This window comes from Myotis nattereri (genome assembly GCF_964212035.1).
Source record: "Myotis nattereri genome assembly, chromosome: 9".
In the NCBI taxonomy this organism is placed as follows: domain Eukaryota; kingdom Metazoa; phylum Chordata; class Mammalia; order Chiroptera; family Vespertilionidae; genus Myotis; species Myotis nattereri.
The window spans coordinates 67784606-67810593 of NC_138084.1; the positions used below are offsets into that span (position 1 = coordinate 67784606).

Genomic DNA, 25988 nt, shown 5'->3' on the forward strand with positions numbered 1-25988 from the left:
TATTGATTTCAGAGAGGAAGGGAGGAGAGAGAGATAGAAACATCAATGATGAGAGAGAATCATTGATCAGCTGCCTCCTGCACGCCCCCCACTGGGGATCGAGCCCGAAACCCAGGCATGTGCCTTTGGCCAGAATCGAACCTGGGAGGGACCCTTCAGTTCGCAGGCTGACGCTCTATCCACTGAGCCAAGCCGGCTAGGGCTAGGGGAAAGCTTTTATAACTGGGGAATGGCACGATCCAATCTAGGTTGTGTAAGATGGCGCTAAGCAGCCATGGGACACAGCAGCAAGGTCTGCCCTAGGTGGTCTTGATCCCAAGCTGTGGGTCACTGGGGCCCAAGCATGTGGACTTCACATACACATGGCTGAAGGCTTCCAAACTGGGAAGGAGCCCATAGCCTAACACCCTAAACACTCCCTGATGATGGATCCCATTACCTTCCTCCAAGGGCTTCATGCTGACAGGTGGGGGGCCCTGGGAGAGAGGCCTGTTCACACTGCACCTGCAGATTCCCACTGTGGAGCCAGCCCAGCTGGAGACAGAGCGTCCTCTCCTCTCTCCCCTGAGTGAGTTGCCTCCTCCGTGGGCCTGTGGACCATTAGAACAGTGTCCCCCCACTTACCCTTGAGTAAAACTTGCCATTTGGTGGTGGCTGGGGTCAAGGAGAGGGGCTGCTGTGTTTCAAAATGGAATCAACAGAAAAGCAATATTAAAAGAATGAGGAGGTTGTTTAGTGAGGCTTGAAGAGGCTACAGGTGTTTCCTCCAGCAAGTGAGAATCAGTGACCCCGTGGGGATAGCATTTCCCGTGAGCAGGGCCCATGGCAGACTGAGTCCCCGCTCACATCCTGGTGGTGTAGAAGCCTGGAGGGGGGGACCACAGCAAACCCAGAGTTTTCCATGGGGAGCTTTGGGGCTCCTCGTTTGTGTGGGGACACAGAGGACTGGACACACATCGCACACAGGTCGCCCTCATTCACCCTTTCCCACTCACCACACGTCACAGCACACTCTGGCCACGTCGGAAGGGCCATGGCCTAGTGCGCCCGCGGGTTGTTCAGGTCCAGCTGGCGGGCTCCGGCCAGCGGTCTGCAGCTGGCGGGCTCCGAGGGTGCGGGTGGGTGACAGGTGGGTGACAGGCAGCCTCCTGAGGACGCGGCGGGGCCGGGGGGGGGGGTGTGGAGGATGTGATGACGCTGTGCCTGTGCCTCTGCGCAGCGGGAACCCGGCCTTTAAAAAGCTGAGGAAGCGGCCCTGAGCAGGCAGTGGCTACACTGGAGGAAAGCACACCCAGGTCTCACATTAAAGAAGCCAAACTGTCTGCTTCAAAGAAAAAAGGCAACATCCTGTCACAGGCCATGCTCTGGCAAAAATGTAAGTGCTGTGCCTGTGGCTGTCAGAGCCCCATCAGCGTGGGTAGGGGCGGGGGGCTCACCAGTTAGCCTGAAACTGGGAGGTGGTGGTAGTGGAATGGGGGGGAGGGGAGCAGGGTCTGGGGTCCCAGCCAGGAGCGCAGGGAGGAAGGAGGTGGGTGAGACAGAGCCCATGGAGAAAGCACCCTGTCAGGGTGATCAGGGTGATGCTGATTTTCCAGGTTGGAGGGGAACGAACTTCTGTTCCCAGGTGGGAAGGCTGTGGTCCCTCGGCTGCTGGGCATGAATCACTGCGGGGAAGAAAGGGCGGTTTATGATTCACAAAACAAAAGTCAAATGTGCTCTTGGTTTGGGGCAGGGAGGGGAAAGCCAGGGAGGTCTTTACGTGACTTTATTTTATAAACAGCTGCTCTGTAGCCCACGGTTCAGCTCCGTGGGCCCGCTGCTCTCCGAGTCGCTTAGCCTCTGCCAGGCAGGTGTGGTTTGTGTCTGTGGACACGGGGGGCGGGGGGGAGGGACAGGAGAGGTGGGCTTTGTCACGCGTGGCTTCATCACTCCACTGTCCTGCCGCTTGTCATTCTTCCCATTCTGTGGCAAGGCGGGTGCAAAAGGACAGCAGGTCTATCTGTTACTTTATGTTTATCCCTGGAGTCGGATGGAACAATTGTGAACTTTATTTTCCATTATGTGGGACTGAACGGAGACTCGTGTTATTAATAATTGAAATCATACAGAGATTATCTACAACATTTCTTTCTTGAAATAACAAAGTCAACTCAGTGGCCACATGCGAGCTGAACCTTATTGGGGCTCGGATCTGGACTTCCTCGAGAAAGAAGTATTACTAAAAAATGGCTCTATCGATCATTTTAAAATGCCTTTTCATGAATTCAGGTATGCACTACCTCAAGCAAACTTAATATAAGAAAATCTAGATTTACAGAAAAAGATAAATTAGGGAGTGTGTTTATTTTACAAAAGATATTCTATTGGAGCCCTTAAAGGTCTGAAAATATACCTTCATTGATTAAAACATAACTTACAATCCCTTTATCGCCAATTCATTGTTCCTGTATTTCTTGTGTAAACTCCTTGGAATTGAGCTGGTTAATGTGTAATATGGAGGAGTGACTTCAAAATCTCTCAGATCATGAAGTCTCATCATTGTTTGATATTGGCAAGATGCAATTTTTTAAAATAAAAAGAAATGAATTCTAATTTGGGTTTGAGAGTCATGGAATCCTTCCAAGAGAGTTGGGGATATTCTAGTATGGGTGGTGTGTAACTGCTACTAGAGGAGGATACAGCAAGACCCTGGCCTTCAGGGACAATGGGAGCCAGCCCCCTGGGCATGCCTATGGCCAAGGGTGGGTGGGCATCACTGCCTCTACTGGGAGCTGCTGTGGGTCCCTACACCCTGACACTCAGAGCTGAGTCAGTGGGTTCTATGTGAGCCCCCTGGAGGGACTTCTGCTTTGATTCCTATCTACTCAGAGCAAGGCACTCTCCTTTTATTTGTAATTTTTAGGGTTGTCCATGTAAAATGGGGTACAGGTAATAGCCATTCTGCAGAGTCCCCCTGAGTAAGCTGAGATGCTGTGGAAATGATGTTGATTGCCCTGGTTTTGCTTCAGTGTCTGAGACAGGGGCTGCTTCTTGCATTCATATTCTCCCCTCTTGGTTACACACTACATTTCTTCTTCTTTAAGTCCTCCTAAGAGACTAGAAGTTTTATAAAATGGGACGCTAGAGGCATGTTATCTGCTCATACACTGGAGGTCAAATCAGGGGCCACAAAACCCCATCCTTAGGGAGACCGCACTGTAAGCTCATCAGTGGAATAACTGGGCAAACTTTCTCCATGCCAGAGGCACATAGTGAAGATTCTCTCTCATTTTCCTTTGGCACCTTAAAGGGACTTAGGGAAGGTCCCAGGCACCAGAGCCATGATCTTACCCTGGATCCAAGTAAGGCCCTTGTCTAGGGCACTGAGGGCACCTAGGTGACTAAGCCCTGTGGGAAAACCAGTAAAAATAGGGCAGCATGTGTCAGCCCACTTCGAATCATCTGGTGGAAGGGCAGGGTTTGAAATCAGACACCAAGAGTGCTGAAAAGGCACTTTCTTTTTTCAGAAAACATCCTGGAGGCATGAGCTGAAATGACTGTGCTGTGAGGTTCTGGAAAGGGTTAAGAAAACATTCACTTTGTGATTGCCGCCTCCTCCCTACCTGGCCCATGACCCCCGTTTGTGGACTAAATGTGAACATGGGCTTTAGTTCAGATCAGCTCAGAACTGCTGGCACATAGACATGGAAATCTTCAAGCCCCTTTCATGGACTTGAGCTTTGCTTGACTGATCAATTGGATAAAGTAGTCACTCAACCTGCAAATTCTCCCCCTGGCTTCCGCACCTGGTCCTGCAGGTTCCGTGAGGAGGTGAAGCACTAACATCCACCCCAACAAGAAGCCCTTGTGCAGGCCATTTACTAACAGTCAGTGAGCGGAAACGGCAGGAGCGATGGAGTGAGATGAGTCTGGGGTTGAAAATTGGCTCTTCAGCCGAATTATCTCACCTTATATTCTTAACAGCCTAGAAAATGGGGGCGCTAATCACCACCTTACAAGGTTTCTGTCAGAGCTAAGTGAATGTCGTCAAGTCTCCTGATAAGTAATGATAGTGATGAGCAAGCCCTTCCCTCCTGCGACACCTCTGTGGGCCCATCTCCAGTGATCAGGTTGCTGCAGATTCCTTCATGTCTGTCCTTTCCCACAGCTTGATTAGAATGGTTAAAAAGGCACAAAATATTCTTGAGTGATAGGATCTTACAATTAGTTTTCCTAGGCTCTGTCTAACTCAGGGGTCTGCACACAATGGCCGGTGTGCCAAATCTGTCCCAACACACCTGTTTTTGTAAACACAATTTTATCGGAGCACATCCGTGTCTATTTGTTTACATGTTGTATGGGCTGCTTTTGCTATAACAGGAGAGTTGAGTAGTTGCCACAAGGATTATATGGCCTGCAAAGCCTAAACTATTTACTACCTGGTCCTCTACAGATAAAGTATGCTGACCTCAGGTCTGAACTAATTTGGGTAGTTCTTTTGGTATTCACTTCCTTAGGTCACTCAGTATCCTGGGCTTGCACAAAGCCAACACCAATGGAGACAAAGCTTGCAGTCAATTGACAAAATGATTTGCGCAATGCCTGAATTAGATCTGGATGACTTCCTCTTTAAAAGCAATGAGATTGTGTATAATGAACTCAATACCACCTATAGAAAATGAACGAATTGAACAACTTTTTTTGTTTGTTTTTGTTTTTTTACTCTTGTTACTTGTGTAGGGTAAGACCCATGTGATGATGATAGGCAGGCCTGAGTGATTGTCTTTGAATTGGCTGGTTGTCTTGATGTCCCATAGACTGAACTTTGACATTTCTTTGCTATGGTGCTCAAGGAGGCACATTAGGAATGGGGAATAGTTATCCCAGATTTTATGGTATGGATGTGCCTTTGCTTTTAGACAACTTGAACGGGGTCAGAGGTTAAGGTCTCAAAATTCTCATTAACATAGACCTCCTGATTTACTCCAGGTTTTTTCTAATGGCCAGCTCTTTTGAGGCAGTTAAAAATGCAGTCATGCCCTGGCTGGTTTGGCTAGTGTATAGAGCATCGGCCTGCGGACTGAAGGGTCCCAGGTTCGATTCCGGTCAAGGGCTTGTACCTTGGTTGCAGGCACATCCCCTGTGGGGAGATGTGCAGGAGGCAGCTGATCAATGTTTCTCTCTCATTGATGTTTCTAACTCTCTATGCCTCTCCCTTCCTCTCTGTAAAAAATCAATAAAATATATTTTAAAAAAATATATAAAAATGCAGTCAAAGATAAGAAAAATCTATAACATACATACACTTTTTGGAACTCTTCCTCCTGCGTAAGTTCAGGCAAACTTACAACAAGAAGTAATTTAGGTCTGTGGAGTGCCTCTTAATATTTCTATTCTGTTATCACCTTTGCTTACTTAATAAGCCTAATAAGCACCTTTATTTCTTATCAAGTTTATTGATTGATTCAGTGGTTTTCTTGATAAGGGCAAGTAGGTTCTAAAAGACACACAGGGATTCAATAAGTGACACACATGTACTCAGCACACAGATTAATTGGTAAAAGAGCAGATGATTTTCAAGGTGGGAACTTTACTTTCTTTTCTCTATATTTATAAAAAAAAAAAAAAAAAAAAAGCAAACTTTGTCTCCCTCTATAGCCAGAAAGTCCCTGAGTCAGAGATTGTGAAAGCTTTCTTCCAGTTCAAAGCTGCAAATCTGTTCTGTTGTGAGGATCAAAAAAGAACCAAGGTCATCTACAATTATTAGCCAAATATCTGGATATTTAAGTCAATTCATTAGAAGTCCTGTATATTTTTGCTTTTAAGCTTTTCAAAGTAAAGGTTTAGGTTTTATTTTTTTTCCTCTGACTTATTTCTAAAGTTTATTTTCCCACGCAATAGAGATATCCATCAATTTCTCATTTTGAGCCAACCAAACCAAAGTTGGCCAATTGATTCTGATCATTAGCATAATTTTCGCCTTTCTGATATATTTAGCAACATTCCAGTTTTTGCATTTTTATAGAACAACTGCTTGATCAGAGTGGGCCTGCCTGGGATGGAGAGGCCTTCTCTGAACCCTGTGGTCCTGGTTGTATGAAGCTGTGGATGAAGCTTCAGGCAGAACACGTGATCCTACTTTTGAGTCCATGGGTAGTGAGTGTGGGGCTTAGGCAAGCCACCTCGTTGCTCTGGGTCTCCCGTGTTCCTGCTGTAAAATGGCCTCGCATTTCCCTGCTCAGGGCAAAGAGGTTGACCTTGACTGAACTCCTTTTCCAGCTCTAATTGCTGAGCTTTCATGGGTGCTTATAAGAAATCAATATGTGCTTTCAAACACAAGTCCCTAGTTTAACAAAAGGGTTCTTGCATCTGCTTGGAGCAGTGCTTTTCAACCTTGGCTACACATCGGAATACTCTGGGAGATTTAAGAAATACTGATGCCTGGGTCCCAACCGGAGGTTCTCTTGAAATTGCCCCAGGCATTCGATTTTCAGATGCCTCCCCGGTGATTCTAATGGGTGGTCAATGTGAAAACGACGGACCTGGAGGTTGAAATTGATGGCTTCCAATACACTTTTGCACAGTGCACTGCTGTGAGCAGAAAATGTTCAATCCTTTTCATCGGGGCAAATATCAGCTATGGGGCACTGAGTGCTTATTTGACGCTGTGCAGGGTACCAGATGTTCTGTTGGATCACTCTGGATTAGATTTGGTGGCTAGTAAAGGGACTTGAAGCAATATGGATTTAAATAAGACAGTGGTGTACGTTCTCTCACATGAAAGAAGTTGCAGTGGGCTGGGCAGGACTGTATGGAGTCTCCACAGTGCCCACAGGGTCCCCGCTACTTCTGTCATCCTGGCCTGCTTTCCTTCACATGGGGCTTTTCTCCTCAAGATTGCTTCAGAGTTGCCACTGTAGCTCTAGCCATCATATCTGTGTTTTGGAGAAGTAAGAAGAAAAGGGAAAGGCAAAAAAAAAAAGCATACCTCTCTATCATTGCCCCTCCCCCAACACACAAAGCATGTGAATCACACCCCAAATATTGTCTTGCTAAGCTGTCCCATCTCCTTGTTCTGCTTCTTGTCTCACGCGCAGGGCTTAGGTAAAAGCACAGGCCTTCCATGTTAGACAAAGAAGCAATGGCAAACAAAAATAAAAAATTGCAGTACCTGGCAGATGTCTGTTCATGTCTTAAAAATCTATTTTTGGGGGGGAGGAGGGAAGCTGTTTTCATTAAACATAAACAAAGAAGGGTTCCTATCAAGATATATAAAGAACACTTTCAAATCAATGAAAAACTTAAGTTACAGTCAATTACAAATTAGTAAGATGATCTAATAAAAATTGCAAGAAATTTGAAAAGGTACTTCGTAAAATGGACAATAATTATATAAAACTATATTAATTCCAGTAAAATAATAAATGAGATTTCTCTTCACATTCATGCTTAAAAATAAAAATTTGGTCATTTAAGTTTAGTAGGAATGTGGATCAAACATTCCTCCAAACATTTTAGAAAACATAGTGGCATTATTAACTAAACTTGAACATAACATATAATCTGGCAGTATCTACCAGAAATTCATTAGTGTGTATAAGAAGAATACACATATACAATACTATTTATAGCATCACTAATCACAATAGCTAAAAACCAATAACCACACAAATAGCCATCCGGTCTAAATAATAAGTCAATGAAACACTAACAATACTGTAACTACATGTAAAAAAATAAGTGAATCCAACAGTTTTAGCCAAATAATGCAAAAACAAGCAATACTTTACTGGGTTATTCTCTTTATGTAACATTAAAAATAAAAAACACACACGAATGTACAATGTCAGAAACCATGCTTCTTATAAGCTTTGGAGAGGCGAGAGAGGAATGTTTGGGAAACATGAAGGAAACATCTCAGATTCTCAATATTCTGTTCCTTGAACTATTTATCTAGTTAATAATAATTTATTGAATTTCATATACATTTTAATGTAGTTTTCTGTGTATATGGTAAAAAATTGAAAAGGATGTTTGATGCACTTTAGTATAAAGAAAAATGGAAATAGATGTAAATGCTCTTCAATATATTGAAAACTTATTTTTGATGCCTGTGTTTCAGCTCACCTTTTGAAGGAAATTAGGTCTGTGCCCTGTTGCTATACTTCCTCTGTGGGGCTCTTTGCAGATATTTTAGCTGCAGGGCAGGGCAGAAAAAGGAGAGAAGACCAAGAATCTCCCCAGAATAACCCAGCCCGCCTGTTTTTTCGGACAGCACTAATGGGGAGTCCTGGGTGGCAGCCTGTGCTGGGGGCCAAGGCTTCCTTCTCCTTGGCACGTCTCCTTCTTTCTGAACTGATCAGACTTCAGAAGAGTCAGGGTATCCCTTCGTGTGTGTGTGTGTGTGTGTGTGTGTGTGTGTGTGTGTGTGTAGGTGTGGGTGTGGAAAACAAGGCGTAGGGCGTTGGGTTTAATTTTGAATTACAGAGTGACATCTTTGTTCATTCTTTGCCTTCAGTGGTTTACAGTTAGCCTCTGGGGCAGGCAGACCTGAGTTTGAACCCTAGATTTATGCCTCACTGATGGATGATACTGGCAAGTCCATTCGCCTGCTCTGTGGCCATTTCCTTACATATATGGTGGGAATTCAGTTCTTCACAGGGTGCTCACTACAGTGGCTGGCATTAAGTCAATACTCAATAAATATTAGTTACTATTGTTATTTTCCCATTCCTTCTCACTTTTACCTCTGAGGACAAAGGTGATGCAACTAATTCTAGGTTATAGTTGTGTGTCCTCTTGAGTTCTGCACTTCTTGTGAAATAGCAGGACACGCCTTTCCATGTAATTCATGGGAGGTTAGTGACCAGGGCTAATGGTTAAGTGGGCCATTCTGTGACCAGACTTGGAACTTGAGCCACAATTTCCTAGCAACCCTGTACGGTGTGGTGGTGAAGGCTGGTACTGACTGGCAAGCTTGTATTTGTTTTTATTTTAGGAGATTGAACTGAGGTGTTTATAATCTAGCTGCAAGGAGGACGACACTGGGGTATGCAAAAAATAGCACAAATGATAGCGAAAAATGAAACAGCAATGTGCTGCCTCTTTTCTTAGTAATGGTTTCATTAGTATCGCTTTCTGGGAAGAGCACGTAGACAAAGCATTATGAGCCAGAATCATTCTCAGGCCAGGTGTTGGGGCCAAGAAGGATCTGACCACATGTAGATGAAGCTGAATTACTTTTCAGTCCTCTGGAAAGAATCATAGATTTAATTGGAAGAGAGAACGAGTCCAAAGATTGTCAGAACTCTACAGAACTGAAAAATGCTGGGGAGATGGAAAAGAAAGGAAAAAAGGGAGGCAAGGGGATAAAAAATAGGAGCAAGTTTTAGTGCAGAATGAAAGCAAGATCAATTCAGGAAAGAAAGGTGTACAAGGAAAATCAGCCCTCTCTTTTTTTTTTAATATATTTTATTGATTTTTTACAGAGAGGAAGAGAGAGAGATAGAGAGTTAGAAACATCGATGAGAGAGAAACATCGATCAGCTGCCTCCTGCACATCTCCTACTGGGGATATGCCCGCAACCCAGGTACATGCCCTTGACCGGAATTGAACCTGGGACCTTTCAGTCCGCAGGCCGACACTCTATCCACTGAGCCAAACCGGTTTCGGCAAATCAGCCCTCTCTTTATCATCCCATGCATGCATGCATGCATGCATCTATCCAATCATGTAATTATTTCTAAATAGAGAATTCAACTAATAAAATAAATTACCTTCAGCAGGAGGGAAGCGAAGATGGAATTAAGGAAGGTACCACGGAGCATATAGCATTGGATATGAAGCCCCAGGAATAAATGATAATCAGCCTGGCCGCCAGTTGAGCTTCAACATATGAACCAGGTGGTCGAGGTTCAGTTCCCGGTTAGGTCCCTAGTGGTGGGGTGTGCGGGAAGCAACTGGTCAATGATTCTCTTTCATCATTGATGTTTTTGTCTCTCTTTCCTCTCCTTTTCTCGCTCTGAGATCAATAAAAATATGTTGAAAGAAAAAAAAAGAATAAATGATAATTAGACTATTTGCATAGATGCTGGGAGTAAGGAGGCATCTTAGGACATAAAGTATGGGAAGAAAATCAGAGAATATCTAGGTTGGTATCTACAACATTTTTGCCATAAATTGCTTTATTTAAATGAAACCTACTGCAGAGCTCCAATACAAAAATAAAAATGGAGAAGCTTTGTGGGGACATCAGAGCTCAGATTGCTCATTCACACCTCTGCTCCCTTCTCTTTATTGGCAGCTACAGGCACCTTTGCTATATTCAGGGTTCTTTAAGCTACACACATTGACAGCTCTGACCTCAACCAATCCTCCACTCCTCAGCAAGATCCCTAACAGCTGGTCACAGGTCCTTGGTTACTTCCAGGGTAAGGACCTCATTCCTAGAGAAAAGTGAGTCACTGTGAAATGTGTTAAATTGATCTCCATGAAGCGTTGAAGCTGCAAAGATCATGTTTTCAGTCTATGTGGGTATCTTGTAAGTTAGGTGGGGGATACATCCCTCAAAGGCTGACCTGGTGGCTTCTTTCCCAGGCTTCATATTCTTTTCCTCTTATTTTTTAAAAATATATTTTCATTGACTTTCAGAGAGTAAGGGAGAGGGAGAGAGAGAAAGAAACATCAATGATGACAGAGAATCATTGATTGGCTACCTCCTATATACCCCCTACTGGGGCATGTGCCCTTGATCAGAATAGATCCCAGAACCCTTCAGTTCACAGGCTGATGATCTATCCACTGAGCCAAACCGGCGAGGGCCCAGGCTTCATATTCTAACAACTTCTCCAGTGTCCTTCACAAGGGAATCCCCCCAAATCATGGGGACATTGGTTAGTAAACCAGAGACCTAGCAAAAAAGCTCATCTTGACTGGCAATTATATCTCACATCATGAATCAATGATCAGAGCTGCTTTCATTTACATAGGCTGTACCCCAAGCTACCACGAGCTGGGGTTGGACCCAAAATGTACAGCTGATGTCGAGTTTGAAGAGTCCTTCCTCCAAGGAAATGGTTCGTATCTGACGGTCTCAGGAAAAGTTTATTTCTTTTGTAAGAATCCCTTTGGTCTTGCCCTGGTAGGGTGGCTCAGTTGGTTGAATCACTGTCTCATGTACCAAACATATTTCGGTTTTAATTCCAGGTCAGGGCACATACCTAGGTTACAGGTGTGATCTCTGGTTGGGATGCATATGGGAGGCAGCTCTCTCTCTCTCTCTCTCTCTCTCCCTTCCTCTCTCTCTAAAATTCAATATTTTTTTTTTTTAAAAATCACATCCTCAGGTGAGGATTAAAAAAGGAATATTTTTAGTCCTAAAAATTCCAAACTAGTTGTTGTTTAAAATCAAGGGACAAGCAGTCGAATTTCCTCTCCTCTAGCTGCCTAACCATCAGTTTTTCTTGTTCTATATCAGACTGGCAATGCTAGATTCTTGGTACAGGTCTTGATCTAACAAGGAAAGAAGTATCAGTCCCCTCTGTTCCACCTCCTCACTCAGGTGCTGCCTTGCTATAAAATTCGGGTGGGCACCTTGGGTTAGTTCACCCCCTAATATGGTCTTATGCTCTCAGTATGAGTCCTTTCTTCCCTTTGTTTGATCCCTGCTGCTGTTGATAAAGCTGATATGTCAGCCAGAAGTATGCATTGCCCTAACAGATGACAAAAGTCCCCTCTCTGACCACTGAAGAGCCCTTTGAAGAAGAGTCCATGACTATGGCCTTAACCAGGGCTATGTCCCTAGCCTTTTGTAGAGACATACAGGTTCCTTGAGGGGCCACTCCTGATGTCAGGACAAGGGCATGCCACATTACTTTGCTACTTAAAAACCTCTAATATGCTTCATCTTGGGGTCATCCTTTATTTTATTTTTTTAAAATATATTTTATTGATTTTTTACAGAGAGGAAGGGAGAGGGATAGAGAGTTAGAAATATCAATGAGAGAGAAACATCGATCAGCTGCCTCCTGCACACTCCCTACTGGGGATGTGCCCGCAACCAAGGTACATGCCCTTGACCAGAATAGAACCTGGGACCCTTGAGTCCGCAGGCTGATGCTCTATCCACTGAGCCAAACTGGTTAGGGCTTGGGGTCATTCTTTAAAAGCTCAAATCTTTCACAAATTTAATCCTCTGTTGGCTTCTGAAGAAAGAAGTCCTTCTGCTTAGCTTATGGTAACTTTATAAGAGGCCAATGTCAGGATTTTGATGTCTCCTGTCCAGGCTTTTTTGTATTTGAAAGTGAGGTATTTGACCAGTTTCTCTGTAGCATCATTGGCCACCCCCTGCATCCTAAACAGGGCTATCCTGCTACTTGGGGACGTCAGGCCCAGCTATCTGAGGGATGACTTCTAGGAGAACAATGAAGGCAGGTTGCAGCAGGCTTTGCAGGCAGCAGAAGGCCCTGAGTGTATTGAGGATAGAGACATTCAGTATCAGGATATAGCAGGAGAGGGGCAAGTTAGAGCCACTCTACCAGGCGTGCTTCTTTGATGAGTGATGGACCATGGAGATCAAAGGAGAATCAGCCACTTGTTGAGCACCTATTATGTACTGGGTCTTTAACTGTGCTAATTTTATATATTCTTCATGATAATCCCATGAGGTGGATATCACCTCATTTTGAAAATGGGGAAACTGAGGCACATGCCGGTTAAGTGATTTGCCAAGAGTTTCACAGTAATAAGCGATGTAGTAGCCATTCCAAACTATGTCGGCTTGAGTCCCAAACTATATTTTACCACTTCTCAATGTCAAGGATTATAGGGTTGCATTAGATGCTTGTTCCCTCCCAACTGAAATACATACACCCTTAGATGGAGGTGGGCTCTGATTCATTGATGGTAGTGGTAGTGTGAATCAGAAGCCCCTGAAAATTTGAATTTCAGGATATCTGAGACTCAGTATAGAACCTCTGAAGCCAGCTGATTTCCATCTTCAAATCTGAGTTCCTAGAACTAGCCTTCCCCAGTGGGCTAATTAGGAGAGGATAGGGACAGCTGGTGGAAACATCTTTGGGTTCATCTAGGATCCCTAGGCTGGGGAAGGACCCTGAACATTTGGGGCTACTTTGTATATTTTGATGTGGCTGAGCCTGGTGCCAGAGCAATCATGCTTCTTCCTCTTTGTGCAGCCGGAACACTTCAACTCTGAAGCAGGCGCATCTCTGTCATAGTTCATAACTCTAGGTTTGCAATTATTTGACTAAGTCTATATACCCCACTAGACTAGACAGTCAGCTCCATGATAGCAAGGACATAGTTTACTCTGCTTAGCAAGTACTTGTCCAGTGAATGCTCTGCCAGGGGTCTCCTGGACTTGCCCCAACCTGGGACGCGATGCATCTGAGATGGGAACCCTTTCTGCTCTGGTGACGCCAGTTTCTGTAAAAGGCGACAGATGCAGCTGGGTTCTCAGGTGGACCTATCCACTGTCATTTCAGTCGAAAATACCAAAAATAAAACTTTGCGGGGAATTGTTTGGGTCTCTCAGTTCTCGTCACTGCTCATGTGAGCAGACTGCCGGTAAACTTCTCATGGACTAGTCTCTTCTCTTTAGCCTGGGAACCACCATTTCTTGGCCATCAAGGAAGACTGAATCTGGGTGGTCCAAGCGCACACTCCAAATGGAGGGAGGAGGGTTAGAATTGGACAGGGGGCCATTTGAGGACTGACCTCCAGTATTACCCAAAGAAATCAACATGACTTGCCTTGGTAAGGAGGAAGCAGGCAGTGAAGCAAAAATGGACTGTGTTTGGAATCACAGGTCCTGGGTTTAGTTGATGACACTGTTATTTATTTAAATCCTTGGGGAAGTCACGCAACATCTCTGAGCATCACTTTCCTCACCGGTAAAACAGAAGTTAATAGGGACACCTCCCCGGCCTGTTTCAGAAGCTATGGTGAGGCCTCACATGAAATCATTTGTGTCAAAGGCTTTTGGGGCACATAACATCATAAAGGTGAGTGTGGTTATTTCTGAGTTCCTGGGAATTAAGGTCATGACCCGGAAACACATAGCTCTTTGGCATGCATTCACTCAACATACACGAGCCTCCGCAGAGAAGAGACATTGCACGGACACTGTCTCTGGGAAGAGAGGGCAGAGGGCAGCAGCCTTCCCTGTCTTCTGGGTCTGCAGGAGCTCTGGAAGGAGGATGGGTGCATGGTATGAAAGGCGCCGAGAGCTCCTGGAGCAAGGGCGCCTCAGTAGCGGTGCATGTGAGGAAAGAGCCTGAAGACTCGCACTACCGGCCTTTTGGCTGACCCTGTCCAAGGTCATGCATGCGGTGGCACATTCAGAACATTTGGGACAATCCTTGTGATCCCGAGGCTGCAGAGTGGGGACACCTCAGGCAGGAGCTTGGTGGATGAGAGGAGGCTGTGGGTAAACGGGCTCTCTCTGCAAGCCTAACAATTTGAGAGGAGTGCAATCCTGGGTGAACAGTTCCGGCTGGCTCTGGCTTCCTTCCTATAGGGATCACTTGACTCAGAGATCCTTTTCGTCTGGGGCTCTGTGGTTCTGAGACTGGACAATCCTCTGCAGTCACCGCAAACGTACTTGAGGAGCCTCCTCTGGCTCCTCTTATCCGCATGTTCCCTGTAGGTCCTTTTGGCCTGCTTAAAGCTCTGGGGAAACCCTAGGTGTCTGTGGCCCTCCTTATTCTTTCCCAGTGACCCAACTATGTTGTTGAGTGTGCTCTGTGGGGGTGGATGGGAATATGCCTCTTACAATGGGGATACAGGGAGGGCAAGCGCCCTCCCTTTCTCCAATCAGAACCAAGAAACAAGAAGACATCATGACTTACTCCTCTTTGGTCGTCCCAGTAGTCTTACAAGCAACATCAAACTTCAGTTGCGGTTCACTTTCTCATGTGTTTGGAGCACCTTCCTTAAAACCACCTTTCCGCCCTCTGCCTGGGTGTTATCCAGATTGCTAGAATATAGAGTGTTGATATTTCCTGGCTGCAGGAGCCTCTCAGTTCAAATATAGTGAATAGAAAGCCCACATTGACATGCATATGAGATGTCTTTGTTGGCCTACATTAAAAAAAAAAAAAAAGTAAACTACAATCTAGTGTAAATTGGGTGGGAAAACCTTTTTTGTAGCGTGTCAAGTCTAATTCTGGCCAAAGCCCAAGCTCTTTCTTCCTGTTTGGAAAAAAATCAGCCATTGTCCATGAATGGAAAGAACAAATTTGAAAACTTTGACACTCAGACCTTCACTATAAGAAGAACACTCCCATTAGTGTTTCAATCAAGGATCTGAATAATCCTTTAGCCAACCTGAGCTACGCTTTCCCAGGAGTCCTCAGCTTGTCTTGGGCCTAGAACACAAACAAGCTTCTTTACATTAAGGTGAAAAGTGTCGGCAACAGTTTCTGCCTTTGCTTTCAGGTAGAAGCTAGGGCAAGTTCATTGGCCCTAGGCTTGGATTCCTATTGTTCAATTATTTGAGTTTGGTTTGCTGCAAGTAAAGGGGAAATTATTTGTATTTCTTCTTAATGGGTCTTTTTATAAAAACAATACTGAAGATTCAGCAGCAAAAGAGAAAAATATTTACTGTGGTTGCTTGGAGTGATTAATAGTGCATCACGTGTCTTTCTGAAGGAGGGTTTTGTCTTTCAAAATGCCCTTGTGTTCAAATGCTGCTGCCTTGAGGTTCAACCAGTCCGTTGGGAATGGAAGGTGGTTTCAGAGAGTGAGAGTGTCAAGATGGGTGGAATAGGCTCCTCTTCCTGGCCCCCTGGTGAGGAACACGTGGGCTTATTCTGAATCCCACGCACCCTTAGAGCAGCAGTCCCAACTGGTGTCGGCTCCGATGGCTTTTGGGAAATCCGTAACAGCACAGTGGCTGGGAGGGAGGAGAGACTTCTTTCAAGAGCATCTTGAAGGCTGTTCTAGGGAACACCTGTCTGAAGAGGGCTCTTTGAAAGCCTCCCAGAGGAGAAGTTACAGGGACCAGTTACAGGGTATGGCCTCTGCTCAGAGCCATTAGGAGGGACCTACCTCCTTAGCCCAGTAGTTTCCTCGCTTTGGCATAGATGCAGTTTGCATGGGGTCACTAAATAAACAAGTGCTGACAATTTTGCATATTTCCTCAGTGGTATTTACTATGCCTTCATCCAGGCACTGGAGGGCCCTGTTTATTTAAATCAGGAGAATCCACATGTCCCCTGCGCCTGGTGCAGAGCAAGCACAGGCCTACATGCAGCCAGAGTGCAGTCTGAGGAGACCCGTCCGCTTGAAGTTGTCATGGTCCCTGCTCCCCAGCGGAACAGCAGCTGCACGACTCTTATTTTTGTGATGTGGGGCATGTCCGGGTGTGTGGCAGGGGGAACTGAAATGTCTCTGTTGACTTTTTATACCTTCAGATTTTTTCTCATTGCTCTTTTTGGAAAAGGGAAGCCCTTATTGGGGCAAATTCATAGGTTTTTCTGTAAATGAGATGTGTGTGTGTGTTTTTTTACCCCCACACTCCAGTGGTGGAAAGGCAGAATGGCTGAAGTTCTCCTGAAAAAGGAGATTCCCACAGAGGCCAAGAGGCTTGTGTTTAGCTGAAAAGATCTTCCCCAGTGATGGATCTGTGGATGCCCGTGGGAGACCTGAAGGGCCTTCAGAGCACAGGACACGTGGTGAGAAAGCTTCAGGCTTTGAGGGTGTATGACCTGGAGCTGCAGTTTGATCAGGGGAAATTTAAATTTCTGGTCAACTCTACTTTGGGAAATTGGATTTTCATCTTCTGTGTAACTCATTTCAATCTCCTGTTTAATTTTCTTTGGCTCTTCTTTTATTTATTATTATTATTTTAAGAAATTATTTTTAATAGTCTTACATTTTTCTTTTAAATATTCTGGTTTGGTTTTGTTAAAGCTAGTTTGATGCAAAGATCCAGAAGCTTCAAGACAAGGCAATCATGATTTCAGACAAACTGTTTCTCCTCCTCCAAACTTGTATTCGTAGGCTCATGTCTCATGCTGGTGGCAGTAGGGATTACAGTGTTTATGGTGGCATTAGAAATGTTTATTGTTACAAAGGTCAGTGTGAAATGCACCAACTGCAAGTTTTCACCTTGCAAATACACTTGGCTGTCGGGATCCTGTGGGAATTGTCTTGAGGCTTCAGATTCTATATTTCCCGGTCACTTTGTGAAGATACTCTCAGAAGCACCCTCGCATGGCCTCCTGCCTGCAGTCAGTTATGGGAATCTTTGGCAGCTGCTGGTGGTGGACCCATGGGTGGGCAGTCAGGCGCTCCCTGGGAGCCATGGGAGCTCTGTGACTGCAATAGTTACTGCTCTCCATATGGTGGTTGTGCCAGGGCACACCTGTTGACACTGTGGGTTCCAGGAACTCCAGGCATCAGAGGGTGATGCCCTCTGCTCATAGCACCTCCCCCAAGCCCTCTTTGTTCATTGATTCAAAAACAACAGGAGGCAGGAAGCCTTTGCTTGACAAGGTCCTCGAAATGCCCAGCTGGTCACTTTTCGGCCAAGGGTTAGAGGGCCGTTCCTGGGAGATAGTGGGATCCGGCATGTTCTCAGGGTCTCGGTGCTTCCTCAGAAATGTACATGCAAGTCAGGCGGGGTGGAGGGTTAGCTATAGACCCTTCTCTGATCTGGTCTGAGAAGTGTGCCTGTGGTTCAAGCCTTTCTTGTCCCCCAACTAGAATGTGACCGCAGTCCTCAGACCCCCAAACAACCCTGTGCCCCGAGTTTCTTCTGAAGGCAGAATGCCTGAGGCTGCACTTGGCGCTTAAGAATAGCTGGACACCCAGTGAGAGACACGTCTAGGCTGAGTGATGAACAGAGCTGATGTGGCGAGGGTGGCCGTGAGAATGAGTAAGCAGAGTGTGGGAGGACAGGTGTCCTCCTCTCTGAGCTGTCAGGCCACACCTGGGCCTGTGGTCAGCAGTGGGCATCGCCCGCCATAAGGGGAAGTGAAAGTGGAACTTGGGCAGGAGTAACGCGAGTAGAAAGAAGGTTTGGAGGGATTCAAAGCACATCTTTAAGAAATAGCTGAAGACACTGTACAGGGACCTGGGATCTGTCTACAGATGCTGGGAAGGGCTGCTACTATTACTGCTACTCATGAATACACAGGGTGGGGCAAAAGTAGGCTTACCGTTGTTCAGATGGAAAATAATGTAATGATTCATAAATAATAATACAGGAACAGGCTCTGTGTTTTGCACACTCACAACTGTAAGCCTACTTTTGTGCCACCCTGTATGAGCTCACATTGATTTGGTGCTTACTCAGTGCAAGCTCTATTCTAAGTATTTACATGTAAATTCTCAAATTACCCTACAAAGTACATACCGTCATCATTATCTTCTTTTTACAGATAAGGACACTATTAATGGATTATAAATTGTGAGTTTTATTGGAAGGCAATGCAAGGAAAAGTGGTGTTTTGTTACCACATAGTTTTTTTAATATACTTTTATTAATTTCAGAGAGGAAGGGAGAGAGAAAGAGAGATAGAAATATCAACGATGAGAGAAACTCATTGATTGGTTACACCCTGCATGCCCTCCACTGGGGAACGAGGCTGGGCATGTGCCCTGAACCAGTGATCTCTTGTTTCCTAAGTCGATGCTTAACGGCTGAGCCACACCAGCCAGGCGAAAATAGCATGTTTTTAACATTTACTATATGCTGGATATGGTTTGGGGAGTTTCCCATGTATTATTTTAGTTAAATCTTCACAACTATTGTGTGAAACAGGAGTTATAATCTCTACTTCACAGATGAGAAAATTGAGGCCCAGGGAGGTTAAATAAATCATCTGAATACAGGCATTTTTGGTTCACAGGCCCATTTTCACTGCTACTTAGAACAAAGGTGATGGCGCACAGGTGGTCCTGGGGCACAGGTAACAGGCGGGCTCCCTCTGCTATGCTCTCCCGTTTCAGGCTGAATTCACAGTTCTGAATGTTCCATTCATGCTCATCTCTCCCACTGGACTGCGAGATGCTTGTGAGCAGCGGCCACACCTATCTTCTTCCATGCTGCATTCCTAGTGCCTAGGGACATCTGGAAGAATGAATGAATACCAGTAGAGATCCCTTGTTATGACAGCACAAATTAAAAAGAGGGTAACTCATGTCCTATCAGGATGTTGGAGGAAGTTTCTTGTATTACATCAGGAATGAATTATTAGTGGTTCTCACCTCGGCACAGTTTCCGAATCACCTGAGGGTGTTTTATAAGTCCTAGGATTCCTAGGCCAACATTAAATCCCCAACATTAAATGTCCAGGTGCAGGGCATGGGTACCTGTACTTGGTTTTGTGACTTGGCCAGGTCCAAAAGCCCCCACGAATGCATCTGAGTTTGGGGTTCTCTGACTCCACGTCATGTGTTCCTGGGGCTCTGAGACACCCCTTCCCACCACTTCCTCTTGCCTTCTCCACCTGCTGAGCCTTGAGGCCAGGCCATGTGTGTGCCTAGAGCACAGATGGAGGTCTGGTGCTGAGTTGGGCACGGGAGCTTATCAGCTGGGTATTTACCGAGCAAAGTTCAACCCGGGCAGTGCTGCGGATCCGGATTTAAGAGATACCCAGGCTTCCGGGCTTTTGATTCAGAGCCCAGTCCCTGTGGCCCTTATCGGTGGATGATAATGAGTTCTAAGGGCCAGTGCTGCATGTCACCCTGGGCTGTGGACTGTCGGGGCAAGCTGATGGCTGCTGCAGACTTGCTCAGCCAGGACAGAAAGAGCCCTGTTGAGCTCCACGCTTTAGTTCCCCGGCTTTGATGACAAAAGGCAGAGGGGACCTTCTCTCCGCAGCAAGCATAGAGACCCAGGCACATGGGCCACCATTGGGTATTTGTCATGTATCCCGGGAGCCATGGGGAAAGTGGGAACCGTGTGCTCCAGCCCATTCTAAAGGCCCAGGAGAGGGAAGGGAAGATGATTGACAGACAGCACATTTTAAACTATCACCCAATCAATGACTCAGCAAATAACTTACTAAGCTTATTATGAATATGCCACTTGGGAAGATTTAGAGAAATAAGGTACAATATCTGACCTTGAGAAGTTTATAATCTAGTTAGGGGCATTAGAAATTTACACCGAAAAAGATAACTAATTATTACATAGCAGACTAAAAATGTATTGAATGCTTACCCTGCATCTGATTTTATACTAAGCATATTCTATGCTTCCCATTTACTAGGTCAGTGATTCCTTATAACATTCCTTTAGTAGGAAATTGTAGGGTCAGAAGCACAGAGAGGTATAGTAACTTGCCCAGGATCACACAGCTCTCGAATGTCACAGAGGAAGGTTAAGAGGCCTGTGCCATCTGACTCCGAGTCCCTGCTCTAACTGTCCTCCTCTGCTGCCCCCTGTGATGAGTACTAACCAGGGCTGGGCGGGCTTGAGAGACAGTAGGATGAACAAGTTCTGTGGGATGCAGGGGTTGGCCAGGAACGGTGCTCCAGTCTTGGTTAGGAAGAACCAAGGGGCTGAGAAAAGTGAGAGGGAATCCCGACCATGTGACATCTCAAGCGAAGATGAAGCGATGAGACAGGCAAAGAACATGCAGAGAAGTCTAGATAGACCTGGCTGGAGTCAGGGTTTATGTCACAGGCAGCGTGCACAGGGTTGGAGAAATGCATCACCCATTGGCATCACCCTCTGGGGCCCTTACTCTAGACAAAGGGGCTCAGTGTTAATCGTCTGGGTGGAGGGGAGCCACAGAGAGCTGGGGCAGGAGTGACAATACAGCAGAAATATGCTAGGAAGTCTCATGTGGCCCTCTGCGCTCAGACGCCGCTTACATGAGCAGGCAGAGCCTTGAGGGGAGAGGTACTTTGAGGTGGGACTCGACTGAGAAGGGAGATGAGCCCCAGGGACACTGTTTCCACAGCCACAGCGCCAGATCAAGCCCCGGCCCCGGCCCGGCCGTACCAGGGCGTCCGCGTGAAGGAGCCAGTGAAGGAGCTGCTGAGGCGGAAACGTGGCCATGCCAGCAGCGGGGCGGCGGTGACACCGACCGCGGTGAGGGGGCCGCGGTGGCCCGTGTGCGTGGGGGTGGGATGGGAGAGGTGGGGCAGGGGTGTGCTTCCTTGCCCCATGGGATGCTCGTGGAGCACGAAGGCAACCCTAGCCATAGTTATGGCTGCCGGAGAATGGACTTAGGGTAGAACAGGTTGGTGGGTTCATGAGATGGGATGAGGGATGCGGGCTGGCTGGCTGGCCCACTGAACGAAGCTAACGCCTGAGTGAGTGAATGGCTCCCATATCCTGGTGCGAGTTGATCCCTCCACCCCCAGGAAGAGGGCAATACCAGTTCCCCAAGGGCACAGCCTTCTTGCTAAATGGAAACAGGAACCCCTCAAAAGTGTCGCTGGTGGTGGTTGGGATGGGGGCACGTGTTTTGTTCTAACAAGGCTGATTCTCCCCTATCCGCTCCTGCCCTGGGGCCCTTGGGGCAAATTTCCTGCAGGGGGCAAGTTGGAGATGGCTGAACATTGACCCTGGTCTTCTTCCCCCCCAGGTGGTGCTGCCCCATCAGCCCCTGGCCACGTACACCACAGTGGGTAAGCGCTCCCCACAGCCCTGGCCTGCTCCAGGCCCCTCATCTGGCGGCCCTGCAGCTCTGTAATTTCCTTCTTCCCACAGGTCCTTCCTGCCTTGACATGGAGGTCGCTGCCTCCACCGTGACGGAGGAGGGGGCCCTGTGTGCCGGCTGGCTCTCTCAGCCTGCCCCTGCCACCCTCCAGCCCCTGGCCCCGTGGACACCCTACACTGAGTATGTGTCCCACGAAGCTGTCAGCTGCCCTTACTCAGCTGACATGTATGTGCAGCCGGTGGGCCCCAGCTACACGGTTGTGGGGCCCTCCCCCATGCTGACCTACGCCTCCCAGCCACTCATCACTAATGTCACGGTATGTCACTCAAAGGTGGGGCTGAACCAACCCACGCCTAGGGCACTCTTTTAGAACATGGCTGGCTTCTTGATTCTTGATCTTTCTTGTTACTGATTCCCAGGAGAATTAGGTCACCTAAACTCACCTCATCCTCCTGGGAGACCTGCTCACATTCCCATTGACCTAAAATATCCTCCACAAAGAAGGCTATGGCCTCCCTTGCCATGCCCAATGCTCCTCGGGGTTGGGATGTCTGCTTCTCTGTCCTGAAGCATCCCTGCTGCCCTGTAAGCAGAGAATAGGTTGCCACTTGAGATCTTGATGGGGTCTCCTGCCACAGCCAGACTTTTCTTTCTATTCAGATAAGTGAATGGGTGATCACTCACTTAACAATGGGATTTACCAGAGATTTCCAGGTAGAGCAATAGGCGAAACGCGTTTTCAGAAAACTGTACTTTTGATGGAATCGGACCCACCTGGAGGTCATATTTTTTGAATTAGGCCTCTAGTGTCAGATGGCTTGGGTTCAAATCCCTGGCCCTGGGCTAAGTGACTTAATTTCTCTGAGCCTTGGTGTCCTCATCTGTAAAATGGGAATACTAACAAGAGAGTCAGGATCAATGGGATAATGCCTGTAGAGGTCTCAGCATAGTTCCTGGGCTTAGCATAGTTCCTGGCATACAGAAAGCACTTGATTAATGCCAGTTTTTATAATTGTCTTAAAGTCGACCAACTACATTAACCAAGGGCTGCCTTCAAGTGCCCAATAGGAAAGGAATGGCCTGTTCCCAAGAATGAAGGAAGGAATAGAAATAGTTTTATGTGAATGGTACCCATTTGATCAAAGACCTGGGAATCCCCCAAATGTTCAAGAGGAGAAAAGTTCTCTGGTTACAACTGTGTCCAGCTTTAGTCCTAAGAAAATGGGAGGTGAACTTGGGGCCTCATGAGTAGTTGTAGAGCCCACCTTGATGACAAAGCTTGCTTTGGTTCTCTAAGACCCCTGCATTTGCCTCAAGGGTTAAGTGTTATCCTGATGCCCCTGCCCTTCAAGTCTCATCCAGGCATGGCCTGCAGGAGCCCTCCTACCCCATGCTCATCTGATTACCCAGCAAACCGGTTCTGGGGCCTGGATGGTGGTGGATAGAAAGGAGTTAATTCAACACCTTTCCCAGGCAACTAACTCATTTTCATATCAGAGGGCTTGGGGTGGGAGTGGGGGTGACAGATTTAATGGTTCCCAACCATTTCATGACCAAGGATTCTTTTCATTATTTATCCTTTCATCATTCCCACCTCCTGCTTTGAAAGTTTCTGTGTATCAAACAAGGTATATTTATTAAGAAATAATTTATTTGTTTTGCCACTTTGTAAATTGACTCATCAAAGCTGGTTAGAGCTACCCAGTGGGCACTCCTGATCAGCAGGAGATAAGATCTGTTATGGTACTGGGTTGCTGTAATTCTATCCCTGAGCAAAAAAACCTGCAGTTGTATTAGACCTGCATAGGTTTATAACTCAAAAGTGAAGGGTTTCCTTTGGATTTTTGGAATACTGAAAATAATAAGCCCTTGCTGGGAAGCCAGAAGGCCTCTGAGACCCTTTCCAGCTCCATCATTCCATAGGAAAAAGCCTTTAAGCTTTACTGCTTAATCTGTGGTCCCTGGACCAGCCACATGGGCATCAGCTGGGATCTGATTAGACCTGCAGAATCCAGGCTCCACCCCTGACCTCCTGTACTGGAATCTCTGTTATAACAAGGTCTCTAGGTCATTGAAATAAGCTCTTCCTAAATAATTATAATAACTTAGTCTCAAAAACATGGTGGCAACCGGAGAGAAATATGACAGGGAAAGCAGGAGTGGTAGAGGGAGACTTTGACCTGTCACACATCATTCCATGCAGAGATATTCCCCTTCCATCTGCTTTCTCAGCGATGGGAGATAGTATGTCTCTCTAGGAGGCTTGACCTGGGTTTGTAGGGTGGTCCTGTGCAGGTGAGAGGCATTGTTTGCAGAGTCCCTGGGACCGTGGCCTTGGTGTTTAGAGGTCTCTGCAATGGCCATAGGGGCCCAGCTGACACATAGAGGACGATGAGGTCATGAGAGGTGAGTGAGCTGTGTTCTGCTGGCCCAAGGGGACCTCAGAGTGCCGCTGCTGCTGCGTGGAGCCAGGACTGTCTTCATTTGTGGGTAGCACTGTGCCACCTTTGTGATACAGCTATGCTATGCGGCAGGCTTATTGCTCAGCATACAGTATTTTCATCGATTTTAGCATTTCTGAAGTTGGGTTGCATTTTATATTCAATGAAATAGGCTTCTAATGGGATAGTAGCATGAACAAGGACTTGGAGCTAGTGAGTCACAGAGTAAGGGATACAGCGTGTGTGAGCCTCTCCTGTCAGGGAGGCTTTGAGTGGGTGCAGGTGAAGCCCACTGGAGGGAGACAGCAGGAAAGAGCCTAGTTGAAGGGAAACAGACCCCCTAGAGGACAAGGGTGGCAGTGAATCCTCCAGGGCTGCTAACCCTTGGTCCTGTGTCTCCCCCATCGCAGACGAGAAGTGCCACCACATCCACAGTGGGCACCCAGCTGGAGGGCCCAGAGCACCAGGCACCGCTCACCTACTTCCCGTGGCCTCAGCCCCTGTCCACGCTGCCCACCTCCACCCTGCAGTACCAGCCTCCGGCCCCAGCTCTGCCCGGGCCCCAGTTTGTCCAGCTCCCCATCTCCATCCCTGAGCCAGTCCTTCAGGACATGGAAGACCCCAGGAGAGCCATCAGTTCCCTGACCATCGACAAGCTGCTGTTGGAGGAAGAGGATAGCGATGCCTACGCGCTCAACCACACGCTCTCCGTGGAAGGCTTTTAGGGCTGGCTCCCACCTGAGAATCCTGCTCCCTGAACCTGGGATTGAACCTCAGATTTCTATCTGCATGGAGTAGCCATTTCGTAACTACACTTTTTACCCCAGAGTAGAATTGCAAATTGACATCCTTCCTCTCTCCCTCCTTCTCTCCTTCTTTGTTTCCTTCCCTTCTTTCATTCCTCTCTTCCTCTCCCTTTCTCAACCCCTTCCCCCATTTCTGTTCCTTTTAGGGAAGGAATGCTAAGGATTTTAGAGGGAATATTTGATGGCATGTGCTGTAGATCTGTGGTCTGGATGTTTTCATTTCTGCCATGTTTCTTTCCTGGAGATCACCCTTCTTGGGGTGCTCACTACTTCTAGAGCTGCCCTCTGTCATTTTGAAATGTATGGGGTGCCCTGTGGAAAATGGCCCTGCCAGCACATTCGAGGCCAGACCCAGTGCCACAGTTCTTGAGCCCTCAGTTCCCACAGTTGCTCCTCTGTATTGCCATTCTCAGCATTGGCCAGATTTGCAGTCTACACAGCAAGGTCTCAAGGCCTAGGGCCCAGGGGGTGGGGGAGACAAAACAACACCAGCCCTGGTCGGTGTGGCCCTGTTGTTTGAACATTGTCCTGTGCACAAAGGGGTTCCCAGTTTGATGACTGGTCAGGGCACATGCCCCGGTTTTAAGTTCAGTCTCGGTCAGGGTAGATACTGGAGGTAGCTGATGGATGTTGTCTTTTTCTCTCTCTCTCTACCTTTCTCTCTCTCTCTCTCTCTCTCTCTCTCTCTCTCTCTCTCTCTCTCAAATCAATAAAAACATCTTTTTTTTTTTTTTTAAAGGGATGCCAGAATGGGTGGGGGCATGGTCAGAGGACAGAGGAGGGATGGGTACATGGTGTGTGTATATGGGGTGTGTGTATGTGGGGTGGGAGGGGGATGTGAGGGGAGGGGAAGGTTGGGTTTTACGGGATAGTAGGAGAGTTGAGGAATGGTTTCACTCCAGATTAGTTGGTTATTAAGAATAAACTTAAGAAAACTTGTCTTACGTGGTTTTGCTACTCTCTTTGAGGAAACTTGCAAGGAAAGCTGAGCTCTTATAAACAGGAAGAGGGGTGTGTCTGGCTGCTTCTTCCATCAGACCCTCTGTGGTGCTGTGTGGAGGCCCAGACCCACTGAAGTGGTGACTGCGTCCTGGTTTAGTGCGGTCACATGTGCTTCTGT

At 46.8% G+C, this 25988-nt stretch overlaps 1 protein-coding gene across 1 annotated transcript; it reads left to right on the forward strand.

Annotated features, from left to right (window-relative positions):
• Positions 1-1191: 1191 nt before the first annotated feature.
• Positions 1192-24787, forward strand: POU2AF1 (POU class 2 homeobox associating factor 1; the record flags this gene model as incomplete). Its single annotated transcript, XM_081100342.1, is given in 7 exon segments — positions 1192-1225; positions 1228-1253; positions 1255-1375; positions 20917-21047; positions 21547-21589; positions 21672-21937; positions 24473-24787. Coding segments are annotated over 7 exon segments (936 nt in total).
• Between the last annotated feature and the right edge of the window lie 1201 nt (positions 24788-25988).